The sequence below is a fragment of the Egretta garzetta genome, unplaced genomic scaffold (genome assembly GCF_000687185.1).
Source record: "Egretta garzetta isolate BGI_Z169 unplaced genomic scaffold, ASM68718v1 scaffold405, whole genome shotgun sequence".
Taxonomy (NCBI): Eukaryota; Metazoa; Chordata; class Aves; order Pelecaniformes; family Ardeidae; genus Egretta; species Egretta garzetta.
The window spans coordinates 1341226-1368017 of record NW_009259854.1 but is presented as its reverse complement, the minus strand read 5'-3'; the positions used below and the strand labels follow the sequence as shown (position 1 = coordinate 1368017).

The following is a 26792-nucleotide window of genomic DNA, read 5'->3' as shown; positions in this document are numbered from 1 at the left end:
TGCAGAACACAAAATTTAAAAGCAAACGACACCCAAACCTATGACTAACTCAGTAGGCTCCCTTTGTTGGTGGTCCACAAGCCATTTTGATTGCCAGCGTGAATTCTGTTTTTTCCTCCCTCCGATCTCCTATCTGCATGTCAACTAAAAACCAAAGTTTCTCAAACTTCATCTATTAATTTGACTCAAAGGAAACAAGACAATAAAAATAACTAAGGCACAAATGGTTGATCTTCAACAGCAGGCAGAGGGGTCACAGATTTGAAAGTGTGGCAGAACGTAAATCCCCAGAAATACTTCTCGTCTTGGGGCACTGAAAGTTCTTACCAGCTTTCACGAAAGGTTTCTGAAGATTTTTTACAAAGATACGGAAAATACTTTTCCCAAGAATGTCCATGGACACCAAACAAGGATGGATGTACATACAAAGACACACACTTTATGCACGATACACTTTGAACACGCTGCAGACAGACACGGACCACGGAATGCAATGATCGTCTAAGATGGCAGCTGAAATGAAGATGACTGCTTTTCAGAGAGTCGTCATGAGTTTATCTTGGTACACCATACTTTGGACGCCTCCTAAATTCTTCTGGTTCTGTTCCTGGATATACCGTAAATTGCTGTCCTCTCCACTTGTGGGGGGTTTCCAATATGGCCTGTCATCATGATAGGGTGGCCTGTACCATTTGCACAGTGATTGGTTAGTGAGAGATGGAAGCAAACTTATGAGCCCTACACAGTAACATGAGTTCACCCAGCAAGCGCTAAGCACGCAGAGGGTGTGACGGGCAGCTGTCAGTCAGGGAAGGAAATGGTGACAGACCTATAGGTCTGATGCAGAAGCCACTGAAGCAACCGGGAATCTTTTAGCTGATTTCTAAAAGCTTCCAAACAGAGCTCAGTCATGAAAAACCCTCTCTTGTTTTCAAGTGTTACAGACCAGCATCGTGCACCAATGCTCTTGCTGCCCAGAGGGGTGGTGGGGAGGGAGGAGGAGGCTATAAGAAAACTAAATGTGTGCAACAAACAAGTAAAATAAAACATACCACGCAAAAAGTTGAGCTCATGAAAACATTTCCCTAAGGCCTAAAAAATTTAGAAAGGCAATCCTATTAAGAATGAAAATTCCCTTCCATAAATGCTGTGGTGTGTTTAGGGCTGGTGCAGTTAATTACACAGAGGCAGCCTGTAAGTTACAGAGCTGCATTTTGTTAAGATAAACACCTTGAGTCTACAGCTAGTACAGGTCTTTCTCTGCGACTATGCAGTGAAACTCGTGAAAGTACTATGAGGAAAAATATTTTTTCCATATTTGTTTATTACTTATTGCTGCTTAGAGATATTAACCTCAACCACCCCTACAGTGTCTCTTGAATCATTGCGGGGGGGGAGGCATAAAGAAATAAATGAAAATTTTGAACAGTATGTAGGAAACCACAATATTTAAGATTCCCTTATTATCAAACTGGAGTTGCACTTTTTTTTATTTTGGTAATATTTTTATGCTAGCAGAAATACAGGCAGATTTAGGTTTTAGCTTTTTTTTTTTTTTGAGATATTCTAAAGTTATGTAATGACAACTGTTAACTGGAATGACTTTTCTCAGAAGACTGAACATTAAGTTAACTGCAAACAAATAATTTCACTGAAATGATTTTACTAAGACGACCGAGACACAATTCCACATATTATTTCACAAATTATTCAACAAAAACCCATATATACCATGTATTGCACAGGTAGTTTCATTTCAGCCCTTGGCCCGTTCTAGACTTGCATGCCCAGTAGAAAGAATTTTATGCATCTGTGGTTTAAAGCTCAAGTTCACAGTTGGATGGATTAAGGTTTCCCAAATTAAGCTCCCCAAGATGTTCAACGTCCAACTCTTCCACTTTGACTCCACGTTAGAGTAACTTGAAGCTTCTGCTTTAATCACAGATGTAAATGCTTCTACCTGACTGGGACAAAAATTCTGAGCACCTCTTCTACCAAGCTTGCACAACTGAGCTTTTAAGTATGTTTTTTAGACTTAGAAGCCTAGCTATAAAAAAGCCATTGTTCCTATTTCACTGACCTTAATCTTTGCCCAGGCAGCAGAGGGGCTGAAGGGGGAGGTTGCCTACACGCACTACAATATATTATTGTGCTTATTTCAATATCACTCTGCTCCAAGGTGAACTATTTGGCTTTAAAACACAACACACTAGTATCATCAGTGAAGAAACCTTTAGAAAAATTTCAGCAAAACCTCAAACGATTTATAAAATCATTAACCTCTCTTGGCAATCATTCTTTTGTAATGTGAAATTGTACCTTTTAAATCACATGCAAAAAAATGGACAAGTAAACCCCTAAACCCAGAAAGAATCTTGACCATGAAGTACAGACAAAGTTCATTACCCAATTTAAACAGTCTTCCATTTCTAGCCTAAATTTAGTATCTGCTTTATGGCTGTATGCTAAGAATTTTGAGGTGACAATGAGTATGTCTCCTTCTTTGCCTCATATTTCTAAAAACATATTTGCCTTTTTCCTGCACTCTCAGACTCAAACTTGGGCCAAATTGTCTCTTCATCCATTTCAAGCTCAGCCGCATCTCCAGAGCCTGCCTACACTAAGAACAAAGTCTACCTAACCTGATGTAAAAATATAGAGATAAAAATGTATTGGTATTTTTCTGTCAAGACAGTAATTATTTGTCTTATTACTAGGATAAAATTATTAGGATAAAATAGCAGCTGACTTTTGTCATGTGTACATGCACAGACACATATCCACCAGCAGGTGCGTGCCCCCACTGTGTGTTCCACCAAGCTGGTTTTAACCTGGACTGAATTTCTTCCAAAATTTCCTTTCACTCAATTTCTCTCATTACTAGTTACAAAATAAAAAATTATGCAAGAAGATAGCACAACAGCACATACAGGAATATTTTTATGAAACGGTTCTCTAAAACTTGATGTTAATGACTTCGCTAATTATCTGGAAAGTCCCTGATACATTGTTACACACACATGTTATTTTCCCACATACATTTCTGCAAAAGAGTAAAAAAGTGCTACAATGCAAGAATCTGCTCACTCATAACTTTACTCTAAAGTGAGTTTCTTCTTTGTCTTAAAAGATTAAATAATGATCAAACTGCAACTAGTTTTACTGAAAATACCGAGCATCTTCCCATCCAACATACTCCCTACAGAAATACACTGAAGTTATATTCAAATTCTGAACTAAAAATCAGCCTGAAAAAAATGTTCATCATGGACATTAGGACATCCCAAAGCAAAATCTAAATTGAAGTTATTTAATACTGCCTCTATGTCACATATTTCTAACTTCTGTTTGCTTTTCATGTGCAGAAAATCGCCCAATACATCCATGCCAACAGATTAAGACAAAGGAAGAAGTAATCATCTTTGCCACAAAGTGAAGATTGCTTACCTTACATTCACAGGTGTATGTGGATGCCAGTGTGGCTGAGGAGGATGTATATTAGGATGATACTGTGGCTGCAAGTGAAAACATTGAACCCGGTTAATGAAAGCACATAAAATCTCCCTATCAACTTTAACTTTCTGTTTTCCTGGGGCCATGATGAACATGATCCCTGTGAGCCCTAGAAACCCCACTGTTTCAGACCTTCTCCCATGACATTTAGCATATACGTGAGACCTCTTGGTGATGAGCTTGCTCATTAGGACACACTCATGGGAAAAATGCAAAGAAAACTGCTTTTCTGTTTGAGAGATGAGCTGGCACACCTAGTGCTTCTCATAGGAAGCACATCAAAAGAAGGTCAGCTTTAATCAAAGGTGGAGAGTGAGAAAGGTTACTATTACAATAGCAGCCTTCAGGAGGTCACCTATCTTTGGTGGCAGCATTTCTCTCTCATATCCATGAGATCTTGAGGAGAAACAGTGAAACAAAATCACTAGTGAGGCTTTTAATGAGAACAAGTGTTAAGACTAAGTTCTCACGCACACACTCAGTTTGGATGAAAGCACAGCTTGCTTTCTCAGTAGCACTGACTGCTGGCATCACAAATGAAAGCCGGGTAAGGTTTTTCCCTGAAGAGTATAAACCAGCTTGTTTTAAAAAAAACCCACAACAAACACTTGACCAGCAACGAACTCCTTAAGTGTTGTGATGGGGAAGGCAACTGCAACTTTGAGCTTGTTGTCAAGGATCATCCAATGTGAGAAGCTGCTCTAGACAAAAGCGTTGCTCACAGAGGAGTCTCCTGGGGTCCATCATATTCACAGTCCCAAAGGTTTCAACCTGGTATTCAGCTTGCAGAGCATGCAAGATCAGAGGGGAAGAAAGAGAGAAGAGTCCCTCCACTTTCCCCTTAACTCCCAATGTGATGCTGTTTATTTCTGAACGGCCTCAGAGAATCTCACCCCAGAGTAAGGGAAGAGGAGGAAACCAGCAGCACTGATTATGGAGAGCAAAAATATTTACCACTAAATAAGAAAATAACAATATTATGCTCAACAAGTTGTTACGCTCTTACCTGGTAGTTATGGACTTCAGGAGTATTTTTAGCACTAAGGGAGAAAAAAAATCAGCTTTTATGTAATCAATATATCTATGTCATGATTTCCTATAGTTCAGGGTTCTACTCTTTAAGGAAGTATTGCAGTGAAGTAGAAGTCATGTTCTTAAGGACATCAATATTTTATTCCAGTTATACACCACAGCGATTAGGGTGCAAGCAACAGGGGTGCAAAATTTTCTTCTTTATTTTACATTTATGAAATGGGAACAAATAATGGTAGATACGTTAGCATAATAGCAGCGAGCAGAAAGGAAATATCCTTTACTTTAGTCTGATCTCAAACACAAAAAGGAAGCACTTAGTCTCACAGGCAGCCCCCAAGAAGAATCTGGTACTGCATAATGAGAGATCCCACAGCAATTCATCCCACACCAGAGAATTTGTTTCAACATATCCTAATGCAGAAATGGGCTTCAGAATCCTGTTTGTCTGACAACAGCAACTGAGAGGTAGAGAGAACTTGGGCAGTCACTTACCACAGTTGTGCTGCTTTCACAGGATTGTTTGCTTAAAAAGAAACAAACAAAAAACCTTAAGACAGGTGAAAAAAACTCAAGATGTGAAATATCAGTCATTTTGCAGCTACTATGACTGGGATGTTACACTACAGCTTAAGTGAATCCTCATCCAGGCACATTTGCACAAACGCGTCAGAATCGCAAGTGCAGCCCTGTGCTTTCCAGCATTCCTGTGTGAGTATACAAAATATGAGGCAGACACGAACCTCCCTCTCTTTCTGCAAGAGTCAAAGCCCATCAAAGATGACAGGAGATGAGAGTATTCTTCCCAAATGTCACAGCAGAAGGACTTTTGGCAGAGTGAGTTCTGCCCAACCAGAGCACTACTTTTCTCACCTTGCTGTAGCTACCACGTCAATACCATTGAGTCCTTCGGAAATCAGAAGCTATCCCTCACAGCAATTTTGCATCTTACAGAAACCAGAGTACTCCTGAAGCTGGTAATGGCCCGTGCCTTATTACAGTGAATGATGGCAGCCAAAAAAGCCCATCAGTTGGGAATACAGGAAGGCACTGAGCAATCTTGAGCAACAAGGTCTTGGCTTGTGCTTTGGAAAGGCTGGAAAGAACAGGGAAGAAGGCAGCTAAATAACCGGGATGTATCACTACTTTTTCCTGATGAACAGCATGTTTTTCAGTAGCACTGAATGCAGAAAGTGGATGACAAACTTAGCAAGACACTGTAGAAGTCTCAAAGAGACTGAGCTAGGACAGAACCCAACGTTTGTGGGCTGCAACTAGGTATAGGTCTTAATTGCCAAGAGATGCGTAGAAGACAATAATCTTAAGGGAGCTTTTGCATTAACTTAACAAACAAGCTGGTGACCTGTCTGGAGGGAGATCATCTGGGTATGACGGCAGCTCTGCTTGGCTGCTATGCACAGAGAACTAAACTGAGCATAAGCCACACTTTCTCTCTTCTCCCCCCATCTCACAGATAAAAGTACAGAAGCACTGAGACACAAGGTATAACCTGCAGGTCTGACAGATTCTGTTATTGTAAAAATAAAATTAAAATAATCTATTCTTCCACTTATGAAATCATCCACACTTGCCATGTAATTGACTCTCATGTATCACATAACAGCATCTCACAAATTTAAGAAATTTGCATTTGTGTAAAAACCTGACATATATGAAGGAAGGTGGGGGGGGGAGGGGAGATTACAGCCTGCAGAAAGCATGCAGGCTTGCTAGCCTTTTCCCACCATTGTACACGAGAAATAGAAGTGCCCCCATAATACCACAAGGACTCTTCATGGAACTGAGGTTCATATTCTAGGACTGTAAAGGAATGCAAAGACATCCTAAAGGAATGCCAGCTCACCCTGCTCCATACAGCAACTACACCTCCAGCCTCAAGTAATACAGAATTTAGAGGGGGTTGTTTGTCTTGCAGTGCTCCTTCCTAGGTTTTTCTATAAGGATTAAAAATCTCAGTTTAAGTTTTAAAGGACGAATGACAAAACCACAAGGGAAATCAATTCCTTGTCATTCCATTCAAATTTGGCACATTTCAAGTCCCAGAGAAAGCCTGTTAAGGTCAGAGTCTGGATAGGTGAATAACATGCCATTACAGTCAGCAAAACAGCAACAACTGCATAATGAGACTGCTCAATAACCCTAAAACTGTCTGCCTAGATAAGCAAGTTGGCGAGGCTTTTGGACACTGCCCCACTCTACATGACAAATGGACTTTCTCAGAGAACACATTACATGCTTCCCCTCATTGAATATGATGCAACCTTTTTTTCCTTCCTCAACTGAGCAACAGAAGAAGCCACAGGTACCTCCTGCTCCACAGACAGGGGATGAAGAATTAAGTGTAGACAGAGATTAAAAACTGTAGCTACAAACAACGGACTCCAACTTCAGAGAAAAAAACTCACGTATGTTCTGATTTTTTAGGTTGTCTGACATGTTTTTATACTGTAGTACAGATTTTCTGGTTGTAATGAGTTAAAAGGACACCTGCGTGACTGGTTCAGTGAACACATGTACAAACACTTACCCTTAAAAGTCGAATGCCTTCGAGAAGGGTATCGCTTGCTGGGCCTTCTTTCAAATGTACTAGTTCTACGTAATCTTGTCCCATGTGTTGCTTGATACTCTGTCCGCCCGCTTAAAATACAGAAATAAATAAAGTTAACTACTGCCTTTTGCTGGATGCTGTACCTGCTCCTTTGCATAAACACAAATATATTGCTGTTGCTTCGCTAAATACCTGAATCTGAAGCGTGATCCCAGCCTTATGAAGTCGGATCTACTAGATTTACTATTTGCTGGGGCTCGCAATCTGAAGAAAGCATGGTGCTCCACTGCACACTTCCACAAATGTTTGCACGTTTTGGCACTGTCTAACCGGAAAACAAATGTGTGCTCTTGCTCTCTGCCCTAAATGCAGAAACAAAAGCTTTGGAAGTTGGCATGCATGATATTAGTTACTGTCCTTGGCAGGAGAAATACAGCCTGGGCCAACAGTGTGCTGAGCCTCCCTTGTGTTCTCACCGGCCTGAGCACACACCACACTTTGTTGGATCAGGCCCAAGTAAGGGAAGAAAAGTTACCTGTTCATCATCTTCTACAACCACGAGCGTTAGTTTGCTCTTTTTAAAGTCCATTTTTGTGATTTTAGGCCTAAACACAAGAAGCAAAAAGCAAATCAATAGCATTTAGTAATCTAAGTGAATCCTCCAAAACGTACGAGTGATCTGCAATCCTGGAACACTTCAGGTTTTGTAATAAAAGTATAATTTCCTGGAAATGTGACTATTTTTCAAAAAATATTTCACATTTCAGAGTGGTACTTCTAACCAGGCTGATTTACCCTCAGATTTAACCTTGTAAATTTAATCTACATTACAAAATATAGTCAAGGCCCCCCATTATGTAAAGGAGAAAGTTTTCAGCATTTTAACAGAAAGGAATATAACGCAAAAACAGATTACCAAAAGAATAAGCCTATTTTGTTAGCTCCTTCAAAGATCAATATGCCTGTTGGTGTCAGTCCAAGAGCATATTCACAACCGTCTCTTCCCTGTAAGCAAGCACAGAATCAATAATCAATATGCCATTAGTAGCGTAAATCCTACTACAGTAGTCTGTCGAAATCCATAGGTTTTAAACTAAACAATAAGGTTTGCATATTTTTTTAACATTACAGAGCAGAAGACTATGCATCTGTATTGGGTGCAAACTGGCAGGTTTTGGCAACAGGGGGCTGCAGGGTGCCTTGTGTGGGAGGAGGCCACGTGCCGGCCCGGATGGCTCAGGTGCCCCTGGAAATGGGCCTCACACCAAGACTGCAGCCAGGGGAGCCCACAGCTCGGCTGACATGTGTTTAAGAGCAAGCAGTAGCTGCCAGGGGAAGGAGACACAAAAGGAAAAATTTGAGGTACATGGGGAAAGGCATGTGGAAAGGGACACTGTGGGGGACGTGGCTGGAGATGCACTCTTGGAAGGAGCCTCTCCCTGCAGGAGGAGGCACTCCTGAGGGACCGTGGCCCAGGGGCAACCCACACCACAACAGAGACACCCCTGAGGGATTGACCCATGCCAGGGGAGGGACAGCCCTGAGGGGCCATGGCCCATGGGTGCCTCACACTGGGGCAGGGACAGCCCTGGGGGACTGCAGCCTGCAGAGGACCCCTACCCTACCCTACCGGGGCAGGGATGGCCCTGAGGGACAGTGGTCCATGGGCGACCCATGCAGCAGCAGCGGAGCAATAAGATGCACAGGTCAGCAGAGGAAAACGAGTGAGAAGCAGGAAGCAGCACAAAGAAACTGTTGTGCGGATGACCCCAACCCTGTGGGCTGCCTTGGGAGGGACTCAGCATAACCCGCGGGGAAAACAAGGGGAGCTGGCACTAGGAAGAGGGGAGGAGAGGTGTGGGACTGAAGTTGAGCTGGGGAAGGGGTAGGAAAGGTGTTTCAGTGTTTGTTTTATTGTTTTCTTCTGTCTTTGGTCAGTACCTAAATCGGTAATTAAACATATTAATTGGCAGTATATTAAATTAAGTGAAATTCCCTGAGCAGAAACTGCTTCGCCCGAGATGGCATCTCCATTCAACATTCTGACCGCACAGTAATAAAGTATAACACGGATCTTACCTTAACTACATGCATATCTACACCATACATTTCTAGCCATTTAGCTTTGTTCAAGTAGCACAATTCAGCCTGCGCCGGGCTCTTTCCCCTAAGAACATAAAATACATTTATACTTTACCATACGACGTTTTTGTCTGTTTTAAATGCTGTAAATTTGTCCCCCTATCCCTTTTCTTTGGGCTATCAATCTTAATGACGCTAAATGGACTTTCAAAGCTTAGCTTATTTTTTTACCCTCTTCCCTCCAAATGGAAATAAATCAGAGAGACAAAAATTGAAAAAGGTCTAAAATTGCCAATAAGGATGAGAGTTCAGGTAAGACAGCATCACCAGAATGTACCATCCTTATTAACAAAGACAGGAAAAAAGCATTTGCTACTACCTTGAACACAAAAACTTTGTGTGCATGTGTGAAAGAAGGAAAGAAAGAGTGATTTCCAACACAAACAGAAAAAAGATCAGACTGCTTAAATTGTTATGAAATCATCTACAGAAAAACAAACAAAAAAATTGAAAACTTGCCAAACCAACCTTCCCTAAAATACTGCTTGCCATTTCTAGGGAGGGGGAGGGCTACTTACAATACTTCTCAAGTGACAAACACAATTGCTGTTTTTATGGCTGCTGAAGGGGTTCTTGTGGACATATTTGACTTTGGAAGAGAAAAAACTCTCCTGTTGCTAGAGACACCACTCCCACACAGGTACCCTCTTTCCATTTCTGAAAAATGTCAAATTCCATTGCTTCAGTCTGGTTTGGTGCAAACCTGAATTCAGACACGAGTTCTGGTGTGTGCTCTGGGTGCTCACACTCTCCCAGCTCCGCTGCAATCAATCAGTTGAAAAGTTAAAAACATAATGATCATGGGATGACCAGAAAAAAAAAATTCCATAATCTCCACAAGGACAATGATAGTTTCTAAGTATGTTGCAGAAGAATACACTTGTGCCAATGCTGTGAGTTAACCCCCCTGCTCCTCCCCTAAACTCAAATCAGATTTTACAGCAAAAGTCAGACAAATGCATTTGCAGGAGCAGTGTAAGGTTATGGTACAGAACTCTGACATTCAAGAATGTGAGAACTAAACCTGCGTAACTAAAGCTGCTCTCTGGATTTTAAAGCATTTAGAGGAAATAAAGGTTCTCTTAAAAAGGACTATCAATGCATGACTGTTTAGGAAGAGGTTACTTTGAAACTTCCTCGCATTGCAATGAGATCATACCTTTCATTCCAAACCACTTCCCATTGTATTGCATGCTTTGTTACGTTACTGTTCGTGTCAAAACATGAAGGTAATACCTAGTCTCCAGAAACCAGTGATAAAGTTGTGTGTTGTTTTTTTTTTAAAATCACAGTGGTGGTGCAATATTCAGATGAAGTAATTTTTAAGGAAAGAAGCATTAACATAATTGAGGTGTTGCTTTCTACTTATTTACTTAGGGCCTGGTATCTTTTCCTCTAGGAGCAGAACACCTTCAAACTCCACTGAGCTCAGGAGGAGATGCAAGTGTTGAGTATCTCAGCGACCGCCGCCTTTAACTGTCTTGTGCCTGCGACATGCTTTGCTCCTGGAATCTCTCAGCTACACAAAGAGCCCGCGATGTCACTGCCTCGGGACTGTGTGACAAACATCACGGCAAATACCCATGTGTTCAGCAATACCATGCGTCGCCTGACATATGATGTGATTCCAAACCAGGCCTTTGTCACTCGGTGTTGCTTGACTAGTACCAACATTACTACTAAAAATAAAAAAAAAAAGGCGTAAGGGGAAATGAAATCCCTTGAAGAAAACAGTCTTATTGCTTCAGGGCAGTTTTACATGTAACAGCTGCAAAAATTTAATTCACTCTCAGTCTTCAAAAGTACCTAGCAGGATGCATTAGAACACAGAAATTATATCTAAAACGCAATGTGTTGACTGATACACCTACTAGGTGGTTTTGAGCACATTTAGCATTCCTGAGGATATTAATCAGATTGAGTTCACTGATCTTCATTTCTACCTTCTGTTTCACACTCATTTTTTCTCTTCAACAGTAATCTTCCCTGGTGAGTTACAGTAATCTTATCTATATGTCTTCTTCTTTAACAGAGATATCTCAGCTCTGCTGCTGTTTCATCTAAGTTGGAAGCCTGTTTAACACAGGTGTTGCTAAGAATTACTGGCAGTCCAGTCTCCAGTTCATAAGAGGGAGCCACAACAAACACATTAGCAAGGAGGTTTTCAGGGGAAAAAAAAGGTAAGAAACTGAAGTTTGACATTTTGACAACCACCTAGGAAAAACAGGGGAGGTTTCTCTACTAGTTAACTGAGAGAGAAGGCGAGGAATGAAGGCTGACCATGCTGTAAAGAGGATGTGTAAGGATGAGAAACATCATGAGCACGTAGGACAAAAGATACACAGAGAAGCTAGAACACAAGTATTAGGTAAAAAAAAAATCACCCTTGTTCTCAATAGCTGCACTTACTATTTATTCACTTTCAGGCAAACAAATGATGTCATAATTTTGATCTCTGAGAAATAGGTCTTGAGAGTAAGAGCCTCATCAGGTCCCTGCCCAGGGTAGCAAGGCAGCGGAAGAAGGGGGAAGCGTGGGCTCCATACGAGGATGCTCTCACTAGTGCCTTTCCTGGTGGAATTACATTCCCTGAATGGCTCAGCAGCACTAATATTTTTCAACATGAGGGCACAGCAAAGGACCCATCTCTTCTTTTCAGGTTTTATGACAAAGTAGCATGCTTTGGCATGCCTGTCCTTTGGCCTTTTTTGGGGGTGGGTGGGAGGTGTGGTGTGCATGTTACATAATACATTTATATACATTATCTGTGTTGATTAATAAATAACTGCATAAACTGGGGGACATTTTTAAAAAGAAGTTTCCTAGAAAGTTTTTGAAAACTGCAAAAATGCATTTATCTGTAAATACATTGTTCATTCTTCTACACAGAAGGAAAAAAAAGTTTGCACAATTCCATGAAGATGTTTTACAGTTAGAACTGAAAACTGGAGATCTGAGAAAAAGTTTTCCTTTTCAGTTTAGTTAGCAGTTTCAGAACTATACCTGGTTAAATACGAAAGCCATGCAAGACTAATGAGGTAGTTAAAACCTTATTCTAGTGGTGACGATTCGAGTTTGGTTTCAACCTTTCTGTAGATAATCCCCAAGTGAAGCCTGTGATGATGCATCTGCTTCACAAGTTACCCACACTGCAAATCGATGTTACTTGCTACAGAAATTCCTTCCTGGGACTGGCAACAACAGCCTATGAAACTGTTCTTTGAAACAGAGGAATAATTACTGTAACAGAACAACTTCATTGATGAAGAAAACGTGTGAAGTTTAAAGCTGCCCTGTAAAAAGAAAAGGCCTTTCTTTCAGAGGGTTAGAGCATCAACTCCTCAACAGTCTTTTATAACTTCTTCCTCACTCTTAGGAAAGCAACACTAAAGAGCAAGACTGGATTTCACAGAGTACCTGTAACCTGCTGAGGAGGGAATAATTATTCGACATTTCTTTAAGCTCTTCCACTTAATTAAAAGCTTCCAATGTCAATAAAATGTAAGAAATGTTATAAAAAATGCTAATTATAGCATATGCCAGCAGAGATAAATAAATTAGTTGCAATAATGAAATAAATTGAGAAACTCATTGCGATGATGTCAAAATAGCAGAAAACTGAAACTGAAAAAAAGACAGCAGAAAAGTATGAAAATGCTACCACAATTTAAACACGTTCCCACAGACAGTGTCAAGAAGCATTAGTTTTGGTACCTAATTGGAGACATTATAAACACAATGGATGGCTATTGTTTTACATTTACATAGTCATCACAGGTTTTAATTACTACCCAAAATGTTGAGGCATCAACCTATTATTCTTTGCTGGTTCTCCTTGCTTAGGCCAGGGGTGGGTGAGGTTACTGGTGTTTTTATCTGTGAAAATGGAAGCAGCAAATCAAATACGGGCTCCAGATTTTCTCCATCTCAGAAATGGAGATCTCAAACGGAGCTTGCCTGCAGCAGTTCTTTGCACACCTAACAGTCAGGACTGTGCCAGACTGGTGCAGGTGGAAACTGAAAAATAACCCACTGCCTTAAGATTTACACTTGTTGCTGTTTGGATTGAACTGAATTCCCAGTTTTGACTGTCAAGTCCATCCAGAATCACTGAGTTATCTCCATTCTCGCATTAAACTAAGAGACTCTGCCGAAGCAATCCATGCTACTATTGCCAACCACCAGGGGAGCAGGAAGAGTAGTATTCATTTCAATTAATTTTGCTGCCGATATGCCTAGAATGATACAGATCACTGCACTTTCTTTTAGAAAAAAATGAACTTGATTTGAGCTTCATTACCCCATCTGCAAAACAAACCGCCTGAAACGGAATGAGCATTTGTATTAATGTGTTCACAGCAAGAAAAAATACTTTTTCCTACAATAAACTAATGAAATGTAGTGTCCAAGTTTCTTTTTTTTAATCTTGTAACCCTTGGCCCTGACACAGAATTAAACTTAGTTCTCATCTTTCCGTGTAATACTCTCTGCTCTCCAGAACGTGCCACCCGCTCCCTCCCGCCCCGTAACCACCTCCTGTCTCGCACTCGGTGGGGGCTGGCCGGGGCTCGCTCTCCCAAGCACCGGCCGGGCAGCAGGCAGCCCATGCTCAAAGCTACACCCGCAGGGACCTGCCCGCCCCAAAGCACGTGCTGATGGGCCAGCGGGCTCTTCAGCCTGAAGAGGTAACGGCGTGCACACACCACAGCTTCTCCCCCAGTGGGGAACTATTTGGGGTCTTTCCGTCTTTCCTCCCTAGTCAGCCCATGTGTTCTGTGAAATCTTTGCCTATCCACGCCTTGGAGGCTCCTTCCCCTCGGCAAGTGTGCCCATGTTGGCTAATGTAGTTCAGAAGTTATAAGTGGAGGGAAGGCAAGGAAGTGACCTTGCTAAAATTCTTCTCCTCAGGTAAAGGAATGGCATTCATATATGATCAGTGAGAAATTGTTAGTAACAGGGAGTGAAAAGAAACTAGTAGGTTAATTTTTTTAATACATTAAGGCAAATCACTTTCAAAAGATTGCATACCTTGAAGACAGAGAGCTGCTAGTTCAACAGCAGTTTCATACGGGCATTTCAGTCTTAAAAAGAAAAAAAACAAAGCTATAAAAATAATGTCTTTTTTTCTCAGTGAGTTCTTCTTGCAATAAAGCTAAAAAGTAGCCCAATACATGAAATGGAAACATTAACTACCACAAGATCCCTTAAACCATAAGCTATTAATGATATGAAACATCTACAATTAATTTTTACTTGCATATGATTATTTCCTAATTTGGTACATTCTACTCAGCACTAAACATATGATATGCTCCACCATAAAACAAGCCTGAACTGATATAGACAACACTAAATCGACTAAGAAATCATTTTTGTTCCAACACTATATTTTAGAACACGTGGGTTTGGGTTTCTTGGGTTTTTTTGGTTTTTTAATCAAAAAAAAAATAAATAGAGCAGGTTTGAATTTATTGGCCAGGGTGAGACTATAAACACACAAAATATTCTTGCAGGGTTGACCTGTACAGACAGTGTTGCACTTCATCATCTTTTCCTCCTCTATTTTACCTACCATACTGAAAAATATGGCAAGTCCATACTACATTTTCAAGTCATAAAAATCAGAAGACAGTCTTTGCTCTCTCTATACATTTCCATCATTTGGTCAATCCATCAAAGGATGGATTCTATTTGTCAATGATATAGTCATGATGCACACAAAGCCATAGATCTCTATCTTCTAAAGGAAAAAAAATGCATGTGGAACTGTAAATCATGTTTATAATACATGCATGAATACCATAAAGAATTAAAAAGTTCATGTAGTTAAAGCAAAATTTTTAATCACTAAGAGATTAACTATTAGAAATACTTTAAATTACAGCTGCAAGAGCAAAGAGGTACTTACTTCCCTGAAAGAATGTCTTGCCGGAGCTGTAATACAAACAGGTACCTGACAAATAAAAATTCAGAAAGTCAAAAGTTTATATATCGCAACTTGCTAGCCCCAATGGCTGGAAAAATATCCCAATTCATTCATTAAGTAGTCCCAACATTAAAAAAACAGGGCCTTTGAGATCACTCAGATACACCCTGCAACCTTCAAGGTTCCCATAGCTTTCACTAAAATCAAAAAGAAGAGAACATTTTTCACCTACTGGCTGTGTTCAGGACAAAGCCTTGCTGTTTAGGGATGTGCTCTGTCTGAGCATACCACAGTAACCTAAATGTTATCGACACTCCAAGCTGGGTCTTGCCCAATTCAAGCAAGAATTGAGCTATAGGATCTAAAGACGGAATGCAGATAAAGGCATGAGGACTTCAGAGCTACCTTCTTAAGACAGAAATATAGAACATAGAAAAAGTCCAAACTGGGCAAAAGGAAAAACATAGATTGAATTTTGACTTAAAATAGCAGAAGAGTTCTGAACAAAAGAAATCCGAATTCCATAGAGCCAACACATTTATTTAGGAGGCCAAGTAGCAATCTACAGCCTTCAAAGTGCAGTAGTATTTTAAGCTCTTGCCAATCTTCAGTTCTAGGCACGCGTCGTGTTTTACAGCCGTTCAAGAGTTGGGGTTTGAGGCACACAGAAGTGCCCCAGGCCCTGCAAGAGCTCTGCAGAGGACAGTATGGCACAGGCAGGCTCTGCACTGCTCTGGACACTGAGGGGGGAAGTTGGCAACGATGGGCGACTGAAGAGAAGGAAGCGTGAAGCACTACTGAGAGTCAACCCAGCACGCGCGAACGTAAACCTCTCCTATCTTTTCAAAGGCTGCTAGAACGACACAGTGTTTTTCATCACAGAGGATGTGCTGTGAACGTGGTGAAGGATGAATAGCTGGAATTAGACAGGAGAACAGAAATGAAAAGGAAGATTAAAAACACTTCTCATGATACAGTAAAGCAGAATCAGATTTATCCACCTTGGCTCTGTGTCACATCCCTGACTCACACACTCGGATAATACCTGACTTGCCACTCAAACCTGGGTATCTGCGTGCATATATTAAGGGTAGACAAGTAGATACCCTGTTCTTATTGTTTCCCCTGATGATTCACAATCCCACGAACTTTTCTAGATTTGCAAGAAAAATCTGGGCAGTGCTTCTGTCAGTGCCAGACAGCCTGTGCAGGGCTGCAGCTCTGCTCCGGCTGGCGCGGCTTACTCTTGCTCCTTTTCTGCACGCAGACTGACAAACACCAGCATCTCTATTCTTGATATTCCAAATCAGCAAAATACCTTAGAAAATTCTCCACGACACACATGTACAGACACATACCTCTGCTGTTTTTCTAACTAAGCTAACTGCTCAGGTCCCATGAAAGTGACAGAAGATGTCTTCCAAAAGGCACTGGATTTCAACTGTGTTTTTAAATCGGAAAAAGACAGTGCGTGAAGGGTTTTCAACACTTTCCCATTACTGTGCTAATTATGAGAAACTGGAGTGTACTAGAAAACAGATCTCCACAAGAAATTTCAAACAGCCCCCCAACCAGGCCAGTTCACGGTTACTGTTAATGATCATTTTTCTTCCTTCTCTTACTCCCATTCCATTTCCAATTGGAATAATTCTGAGTACATAGTTGCTAATCTTCACTTTTTACTCAACATGCTACATGGAAAATACAATCCAGCCAGCACAAAGATGCTTAAAAAACCAGCAACATTCACAATTACTTTCACCAACAAAAAAGAAAAATGCACCTATTTGTTCACTGTAAAATCAATTTCCAGCTCATTTTCATTTTCCTTCCACAGTTTCACAGTGGTCTTCTGTCAAGCTTATAATTAAAAAAAATTCTTCATAACACTGAAAATTTAGCTGACTAAAGTGCTTTTCTAATTAAAACAGTCTTCTGAAATGCCACCTTTCAGCAATAATTAGATCACAAAGCATCAGAGGTTAATACTTTCAGAAGAAATGTCTTACTCAATCACAGCAATGATCACATAGCTCACAAACACACATCTCACAGTGACTGGGATCATACGCTTCCAAGCGTTAAGCAAGAAATCTTGTGGTAGACAGTAATGGAATAATTTGACCAAAGCGGAAACGTAACACTTGTCAGACATGCACCCTGATGCATGAAGACCTACATCAGTTTTCAGAAAATATATATTATTCCTACTAATTTAACTGCATTTTCTCACTAGAGATGCCCCAAAATCATCCAGGTTTTTGGATTCTTTAAGATCTTATACTCAATTACGTAAGTGGCAGGGAGTTCTATAGGTTAATTATACATTGTACAGGAATATGCCCTTTTATTGAATTAACACTGTTGCACTAAATTGATAATGTATATTAAAACCTCCATGTCAGTCTCATAAGGTGGTGACAATTAGCTCTTTGATCTTGTGTCAGGCAGTGAAAAAAAAAACAACACATGGTCAACACAGCAGATATGGAAGGAGAAAGTAAAGATATGCCTGCAGGCATAAGTTTAGTGTAAACATCCCATGCACCCAAGCTGCAACAATCAACAATCTTTAAACACCTTAGGCTGACTGGGAGTACACTGACTATTGCCAAGCAAATTGGAAGACACAGAAAGTGCCCTGTGGTAAGAAACAGAACAACAACAACCACCAAAGAAGATAAAATAACATTAAGATAGGTGATTACTATACGAAGAAGACACAAAGTTCGCAGATTCAAAAGAAAAGTAAACCCTTTTCCTCCAGCTGCTCCACTCCCAATTTTCAGAATATCTTCTAGATCACACCAGGGTGCTATGAACCCAGTAAGGTATAGTCCTCTCAGCCCAGAAAAGAGCCCACCAGGCTGAAACAAAAGACCTCCAGACATTTTCAAGTGACTTTATGCAACACAGTCCTTACACCTTTTGCACCACAGAGAACTCGTGGGGAAGCGGAAGAGATTCAGTCAACCAGCTGTTAACCGAGCACTCAGAAAGCTGTCTATTCCCACATTTCTGTGGCTTTTTCACCCTTTTTAAATCACGCCCAAGTCTCAGAGCAAGGGGGACAAAGCAGAGCACTGGCATTTTAGCAGGACACGATGGAAAAGCCCTCTCACGGGTATGGCAGGTGCAGCCCTCCCCACCCAATGCTGCCTTTCTTTGCTAACTTCAAAGCACCAGAACACAGCATCTCCTACAGACTAAAACACTTGGAGAGGCCCATGAGTGGCTCCTGGCAGCAAATGAAAAAGATGGTGTTTCTCTGACAGTAGGAAAACACCTAAGAGTCAGACAAAATGACCACTCCTACTAAGAAAGCTCAAATCACCCGCTTACAGTACCCCCATGTACCTCAGATGTCTTATTTACCCCTCTGCCAGTCACCCTGTTAACCATGTGTAGTTCCTACCTTGTAAACTCCTCATGAAGGTTGTTCGGTTCTGATGAGTAGTACTTAATTCGAAAATGCAATGTGTACGGAGGTCCAACTGCATATGCAGAGATTTTAAATGGGGAAAAAAAAAAAGTTGACACTAGTTGTGGTTCTAAGGCAGAACAACAGCCACCACCCCACAGCCCACAAAACCCAACACAAACTATGTTTTTCATATCCAAAGAAGCAAATATTTCATGTTTTTAAATTTAAAAATGCATGCAATAAAACAAAGTTAGATGATTACCATACTTTATGATACTGTAATCATTAGATTAATCAAGCAACACTCCACTTGGCAAAGACATTTTTGTTCAAAGAGGTGTGCCCCGCAGCACGCTGTGAATGACAGCGAGTTCCAGGTACACAGCCTGTTGCTGGGGGCAGGGGGAGATGGAAGGGAGAGGGAGGGAGAGGGTGATGCTTCTTGTTACCAGGCACAAACATGACTCCAAAAAACCCCCCACGCAACAGGTCAGCTTTCAATTGATACATGTGAATGAGAAAAGGTAAGATAAATAATGTGAAAAGTGCTGGAGAGGACTCTGGAAGGCACCCATGAACAGAGAAAGCTAACAGATGACATGGAGTTGCAAGAACTGTTGTTTTCTAATGCCAGAAGTTCTGGCTTTCTCTGTAACTCAGAAAATAAAACGTTACCCAGCTATCACAAGACTGTGACCAATGCATCCCTTCCTGCCTAAGCCTCATCTTCCAGACCAACAGCCTGCTGGAATATTAAGTGCTGGAAAAAAGACTTTTTCACACCTTTCTAAGGTCTTCTGTAACACCACATCAACACAGTATATACGTGCCTATTAATGATCCATTCTACTAAACGATGTGCAGCAAAACCTCTAATAATTCAGGCTTGATGTTGTCTCCAACGATAGCTCTGAGAAGACAGGTTATAGTGCCCTCGGCTGACAGGTAGGCACCACTGATAAGGTCTGCATCAGCGAGATAACGACTCTCACTTGCCCACTGCTGGGGCAAAAAAGAGCAGCAAGCAACATCCATCATGAAAAGGAGGAACTCTTCTCAAAGCTGAGACAGACCTTTGCAACACTCATCAAATTGCTTCCCTCTTCGGCGCTCCTAAAGGCAGGGCTTGGCCAGTATCTTTTTGGCACTTCACAGATTAAACACAGACAAAACAGTGCAGCTAAACTGGTTGAAGGTGTTACAGAATCATTGATTTTCCACATTTTAAGACAGATCAAGAAATGGACAAAGCTATCACAGGCAGCGCACCTGCAAATCCCTTAGCCACTTCAGGTAAAGCAGTCTGACGCGATGAAAAGGTGAGAGAAAGCCAACCACCAAAACCTTACCCATAGCAGCCATCTTTACCTTCTATTCTAGCAGACTGACACCCACACACCGTGGGGCTAAAGTAAACTCTCCTAAAGGCCTCTGAAGAAGAACAACTCCACCATTTACAGAAATTGTCTAGGTATTTGGATACTTATCAGAAAGAAAGGCGAAGCACCACTGAAGCAATCAAGATGCATCTCTGTGAGATCCTGCAAGGGGGTCAACAATTTCCTTGCAAAACACTCTATTTTAATCTCACAGAAGCTGTATTATCAGTTGGCCCATGGCTGTTGCCAACTGCCATATATCAACAAAACATGTCAGTGCCAATGCTGTACTCTACCCAAGCCTGCAACTAGATTATTAGAGATCCAGGAGCAACCCGCCTCATTTTAGCCAATTTCCACAAAAAACTCAAGTGGCCAAACCCAAACCCTCCACCCAAAACTCCCATTGATGAAACAGCAGGTATTTCTGCTAGTTTTATTTATAATATAAAAAAAGAAAAAAGAGGCTAACGGTTACACAATGAAATATTTTCCAATTACTATTTGAAAGAAACCCACGAAATCTGTTCTGGATCAGAAGCAGCGACAGACACCGTGATCTGTGTCCAGGCAACCTGATTTCAAAGATCAGCCCGAAACTACCTGGCAACCTACTCTGCCTCACACAAACAGCAGATGTTTAACCAGGGCTGCTGAAGGCCGGTCTATTGCTTATCAGTGCTCTTGCATTTAGACATAATATAGTCAGCCAATTAGCCATTAAATTATTTCCTAAGAAATAATTTATTCCATTAAAGGCCATATTTAACCATTCACAATCACGTTCAAATACTCCAAGTTCAAATTCTTAAGGAAGTAACAAAATAAACAGGCAGAGATGTGGTACTTACTTTTTATTTGCTTCTTAATGAATTTTGAATGGTCCAACCAGTGCTAAAAAAAGAAAATCCACATTTAAAAGCAGTTCCATTTCAAGATTTTGTTGATGCAGTAAACTAATTACAGTAAAATTGAACAGATAAAAACCTCTTAAAAGGAAATATTGCTATATTTATTTGCTAAACTTCTACATGTTTGCAAAAGTGTTTAATTGCACATTTACCAACTTACTGTCTTTCATGGGGGAAAGCTTATCAGTCTGCCAGCAAAGTTTCACTCTTCCAGAGAGGAAACCTCAAAATCCAAAGCCACAAAGCAGTGGTGTGTCAGGAAAATACCCTTTTGTCCCCGGGTTCAACTGTTGCCCAAGTGCCGCTGAGGACAGCAGGCCAAAACCCTGGGTTTCATTCTTCTTTTGGCTCTCCTGTTTGATGGGAGACCTCCAGATCCTGTACTGTCCTGCCTTCCATGGCTCCATAGCCAAGTTTTTTCAAGGTAAGAATGAAGACTTAACCCCCAACTAAAAACATCTGGGAAACATTGATGCATACTCCCCTCCCCTTTTTAAACTAACGGAAAAAGATCTTGAATAGATGCAACTACGCTGACAAAAATGTGTGCTTCCCAACAAAGTTTACGTACGCTCTTGCCAGTGCACGTTGTATCTACAGAAGAGTAGCAATAAACACTCCCTGGTGTAAATTTAGCTCAAATCTTTGAGAGTTTCTGTGCAATGTCCTACACAAGGCTGCAATCTGAGTTGAAGCAACCCCATGTAAATGCTCCTGTCGCACAAGGTAATACAACAGTATTTGGACTTCCCTGAAATAAGTGGTTTTCTATCTTTTTTGTATATATTTATTTTAAAATAACAAACTAGGTACTACAGAACAAGATCCTAGGAGAAAAAAAACCCTCTTCCTTCCTCCCTCTTAAAGCATTCATGCCTTCAGAAAAAGGAGAATATCTGCATGACTACTTATCATTCCACTAACATGGTGCTACTGCGGCTAAATAAACGTGAAAAATCATTTGCTGGATAGTAGTGTTGGTATTTATTTACTAAGTATGTCCTAAACCAAGGCAAAAATTTATTTATCACAGGCATAGAAGGGTATAGATCGAAAGTCTGACAACTTACGACCCTTGAGGTAAATAAATCTCACAAAAAAAGGAGAGAGAGAAAAAGAAATGGAACAATTATTCTGAAGGTGCTTTTATTTGCATGAGACTTGCTCGACTCCCTTAGGTGAGGAATCCTGCCTTACAATTCCTGCCAAGGAATCCATCCTTACAATCTGAGAAATCTCTACCACAGTGGAAATAAAACATTACGGCAGTTCATACAAATACATTCCTTGGAGTTGCAAGCAATTTATTCTGTCTCTACTTTCCTCTCTTATGAAGAATTACACCAGAAATCACAGCAGTTCACAGAAGCTTTGTGAAATTTCAAGGTTTTGATAAGGAAAAAATATCAATGTTGTAACTTTGCTTTTTTTACTGAAATTACACAAGTCTGTTATTTTCACACCTCCGGGGCAGATTGATTTTTTTATGCTTCAAACACCTAGCTACAGAAATGTCTTTCTCCTCAATATTTATTTTGGCTGAAGACAAACCACTCACAAAGACAAATATACTGATTCCATTAAAAGGAAGGTTAGCTTCATGTTAAATAAAACCAAACATTAATAACTTCTATACTACAGGCAAAAATAATCCAGTAATTTTTAATCCGTGGCTCATGTTAGTACCACGTTCAGAAATAAGAACCGCACAACCTGAACTACAATAATTCCCAATGAAATAACAGCTGATAGTCCCAATGTTGGAATGTGGTGTTCTAGGTTTATCACAACTCAAATAATGGTGAGTTTCACACTGATTGTTCTTAAGTGTAAACACTTCAAAGAAGGTTTAAAAATAACTAACAAGACTCTGGGAAATACTTGTGCAGACCATTAAATGAGACTCTAGCCTAGGCAGGAAACTATCGCTCTTTCTCTGTACCCAAGCAGCCAGAGGCAGGCCCCTCTGGGAGAATAAACACAGCAAGCATTAAACTCATCTCTCTTCAGAAGCAAGAACAAGCTGCTGTTTTATCCCCATCCCACACAATCACAAAATAAAAATATGGAGGTAGGACATGGACTGGCAGTATTATTGGCCCAGAGTTCCTGGGCCTGGCAGTTTTCATGCGGATTTGTGAACAAAGACCGGTCTAAATTTTGTGCAACTTCTGTGAAAATCAGGCTGAATTTCAACAATCCTTTGCCTCAGATAATGTCACACCGGCAAGGCTGTTGGAGGGCTGGAAATCACACCAGCTTTCCAAATGTTCCTCTGAGCACAAAAAATATTGCCATCCTCTTCTTCCCTTTCATGTAAATTGTCTAGACAGTTGTTGCAAGCAGGAGCACAGTACGTGTATCAAGAAAAGTTAGTCTTGTCTTGTGGAGCAATGAAGGCTACAAGTGAAAGCTCTGAAGTCTTGAACACCTTGAAGGTGTAGAAAGTGAGGTCAAAACCACTCGCCAATAAATGAGAAGAAAGCCTCCAAAAACTGAGCTGAAGATTTCACAGCATTCTAGCTAAAGCCAAAAAAAAGAGGTTTGGGCTTGGCCACATACTGCTTGCTGACTCAAGAACAGGAAAGTAAGAGCCATGAGTTCTGAAGTCTTGCTAGGAAGCTGAATAAAACCAGAGGGGGCATTTGCTCTCTCAGCACCTATGACTGCAGCTCTGCCTGTCTTGTGCGGTGGATAAAAAACTGTGTATCATTTCAGGATCCGAACTCATCAAAGAAACTTAACTATGGATCTCTCAGTGTAGGACCAAGGCTGATCACAGTAATTTCAACTGTACAATGCCACATGCTCCATATCCCGTCTGGACTCAGAAGTATCAGTGCACACCAAGGAGGAGGAAAGGAATTAATTGGTTTAGGACTGTGTTATGATAGGAATCTAAGTTACTAATCTAAGTATCAAGCTGCTTTGCCCACAGTAAGGGAGTAAGGGAGAAAAAAACCCAAACTGGTCCAACTGCAGGTATGATTACTATAGAATAGAACAGAACAAATAGTTCAGTTGGAAGGGATCTACAATGATCATCTAGTCCAGCTGCCTGGCCACTTCATGTTATCAAGGGCATTGTCCAAATGCCTCTTAGACACTGACAAGGCTTGGAGTATTGACCACCTCTCCAGGAAGCCTGTTCCAGTGTTTGACCACTCTCCTGGTAAAGAAATGTCTCCTCATACCTACTCTGAACCTCCTCTGGAGCAGCTTTCAACGATTCCCACGCGTCCTGTCACTGGACACCAGGGAGAAGAGCCCAGCACCTCCTGCTTCACTTCCCCTCCTCAGGAAGCTGCAGAGAACAAGGAGGCAGCTCCTGTAAGTCTGTCAGGTAAACCTGAAGTTCAAATGCTGGATTAACTTCCATTTATTCTGATTTAACCCCGGTATAATTTCTCTGCTTTGCCAAACGAATAATGTTTCCTATGGTACTAACTGACATAAAACAGTAGTCACTGGTTGTGATTCCTAAGTTGAAAACACACACCAATCAATTCCACATGAAGGAAACACCATTTTTTAAAAAGATTCTTAAAATACTGGAAGCACATATTTATCTCCCCTGTTGATCACTCACTTCATCTAACTGAAGAAGAAAAAACAAGTACCTTAACACTTTGTAAGTGGTGGCAACCAGTATTTTCTCAAAACAGTCACGCAGCAAGGGAAAGATGTATTTGTGTCAAGATATAGCAGATAAACCATAGCTAATGGAGCAGTCTATGTAAGGACCGCAGCGACTGCCAAATGAAGATTGAAAGGGGGAGTACCACAGGTTGACACAACCCATCACACACCTGAGCTTTGCAAATTCCACCACCTCTACTTGCTTCCTAAAAGAATGAAAAATCCTTGTCTTGATCTATACAGCCGTCAAAGGTGACCTGAAAATGAAAAAAATTGCATTTGATCCTTTTTGGTTGGCTTGCTTTGCTAGTTTAAAATGCATGAAGAACATCTTGAATAGACTGTATTCCCTTAGGTTTATTTATATAGTCAACTATCAGCAAGAGAAAGCCCATTCTTACAGGAAGTTTTATTTGTTCTCTGAAAAATATTGCTGAAATGGTTTCCCCAGCCTTACTTGGAGATCTAGGAGGGAGAACTGTGCTAAGTGCTCAGGTTCAGAAAGAAAGGTATGCTAAATGAAAGCTGGCACCTTTACAACCAAAAATCAATTATCTCTTCAACTGTCTTCTTGCTGCCTGACAAGTGCCTGAATCCTACCAAGCTGCCTGCCATTAGCCACAGGGCCGCCTAAAGCAGAGGATAAAAACATATGTAACACATGGGGGGAAGGAATCACCAAAACCAAGTCAATAAAAATTCTACCCACCAAACCACAGTCTGGGGACTTCTCTACATGTATGAAGTTAAAAAGTAACAAAGGAGAGAAAGCCCTTTCCTCTTTTCTTCTGTAGGTCACCGTTGAAATATTATGGTACTAATAGAAAACCAAACAAGAATTGGGGTCATGCAGAAACTCAGGGACTACACAAGCACATAATTAGAAACAGAATAAGCTCCCAAGAATTCACAGCTTAAAACAATGAGATTTTTCTTCACCCTCATATAAGTTTCTTTGATGCACTCTAGAAAGTCATGTTCCTCTTGAAAATGTAGATGCAGAGAAAACTGCTTTTAGATAAACTCAAGATTTAATGAACACCCGGCTGATACTGGTTAGTATTTTCCATATGAAGCAGGGTGGTAGGACACAACGCACCTCTGTAGGTGTGCACTAATGACTCCAACCTGCAGAAAGCGCGTGAGCTGGGACACAGAAAGGCATTCCTAAACTGGCTGGAGAAATTTTTTAAACAAAGATTCTGTGAGATCAACACAGACAATTACAGCACTCCCGAATTACAGGCTGAGCCCCAAGGGAGAAGGGAGGAGAGTGCCTGGCCTCCATTGGGCTGCTGGGCCAAGGTGACAGGAGGAGACTCTTAGAGGGACACTGAGGTCCTTGGTGTGGGGGGGGTCAGTTTGAGGACAAGCCTAACCAAGGGGTGACTGAAGACGAAGCCAGACCCTCCACGGCAGTGCAACACGAACAGCAACAGGTCAAGCAACGAAGTTAGAGAGACAGCTTTTGCTTTGATGCGGGAGTCTGACCTTGGCTGGCTGCCAGGTGCCCACCAAGTGACTTTATCAGTCCCTCTCTTCAACTGGACAGGGAGAGTAAATATGGCAACAGGCTCATGGGTCAAGATAAGGACAGGGATATCACTCAGCAATTACTGTCACAGGCAAAACAGACTCAACTCAGGGAAATTAGTTTAACTTATTACCAATCAAATCATAGCACGGTAATGAGAAATAAAAAGAAAATCTTAAAAACACCTTCCTCCCATCCCTCCCTTCTTCCTGGGCTCAACTTCCTTCACAATTCCTCTACCTCCTTCTCCTGAGCAACACAGAGGGATGGGAAATGGGGGTTGTTCAGCACATGCTGTCTCTGCTGTTCCTTCCTCAGCACCCTCTGCCCTTGCTCCAGCCTGGGCTCCCTCCCACGGCTGCAGTTCTTCACGCACGGCTCCAGCGGGGGTCCCTCCCTCCCTCCCACAGGGTGCAGTCCCTCAGGCACAGACGGCTCCAGCGTGGGTCCCCCGCGGGGTCACAGCCTCCTTCACCCAAACAGCATCGGTCCTACGTAAACGTTTATGAGAAGAAAAAGAAAGAGAGGAAGAAGGAAAAGAGAGATCACCACTGTTGGATCCCATGATGATGTTGATTAACTGTGGCAATCCTCTGGTGTGGGGTCCTCCCTGGGCTGCAGGTGGGGATCTGCTCCCCTGTGGACCTCCATGGGCTGCAGGGTGTAGCCTGCCTCACCATGGGCTTCTCTACAGGCTGCACGGGAAGCCAAGGCGCCGGGGCC

At 41.3% G+C, this 26792-nt stretch overlaps 1 protein-coding gene across 1 annotated transcript in view; it reads right to left on the bottom strand.

The window, feature by feature from the left end:
* The window catches only part of EPB41L4B (erythrocyte membrane protein band 4.1 like 4B), a 123373-nt gene that overhangs the window by 87758 nt on the left and 8823 nt on the right, over positions 1–26792 (bottom strand). Inside the window, exons 3-15 of the mRNA XM_035895469.1 lie at positions 20837–20879; positions 18598–18676; positions 15165–15209; positions 14285–14337; positions 9884–10017; positions 9194–9274; positions 8031–8119; positions 7650–7719; positions 7307–7476; positions 7094–7203; positions 5041–5071; positions 4520–4553; positions 3448–3515 (exon numbers count right to left, since the gene is read on the bottom strand). Coding sequence (XP_035751362.1) covers positions 3448–3515; positions 4520–4553; positions 5041–5071; positions 7094–7203; positions 7307–7476; positions 7650–7719; positions 8031–8119; positions 9194–9274; positions 9884–10017; positions 14285–14337; positions 15165–15209; positions 18598–18676; positions 20837–20879 — 1007 coding nt within the window. The remainder of the gene's footprint in view (positions 1–3447; positions 3516–4519; positions 4554–5040; positions 5072–7093; positions 7204–7306; positions 7477–7649; positions 7720–8030; positions 8120–9193; positions 9275–9883; positions 10018–14284; positions 14338–15164; positions 15210–18597; positions 18677–20836; positions 20880–26792) is intronic.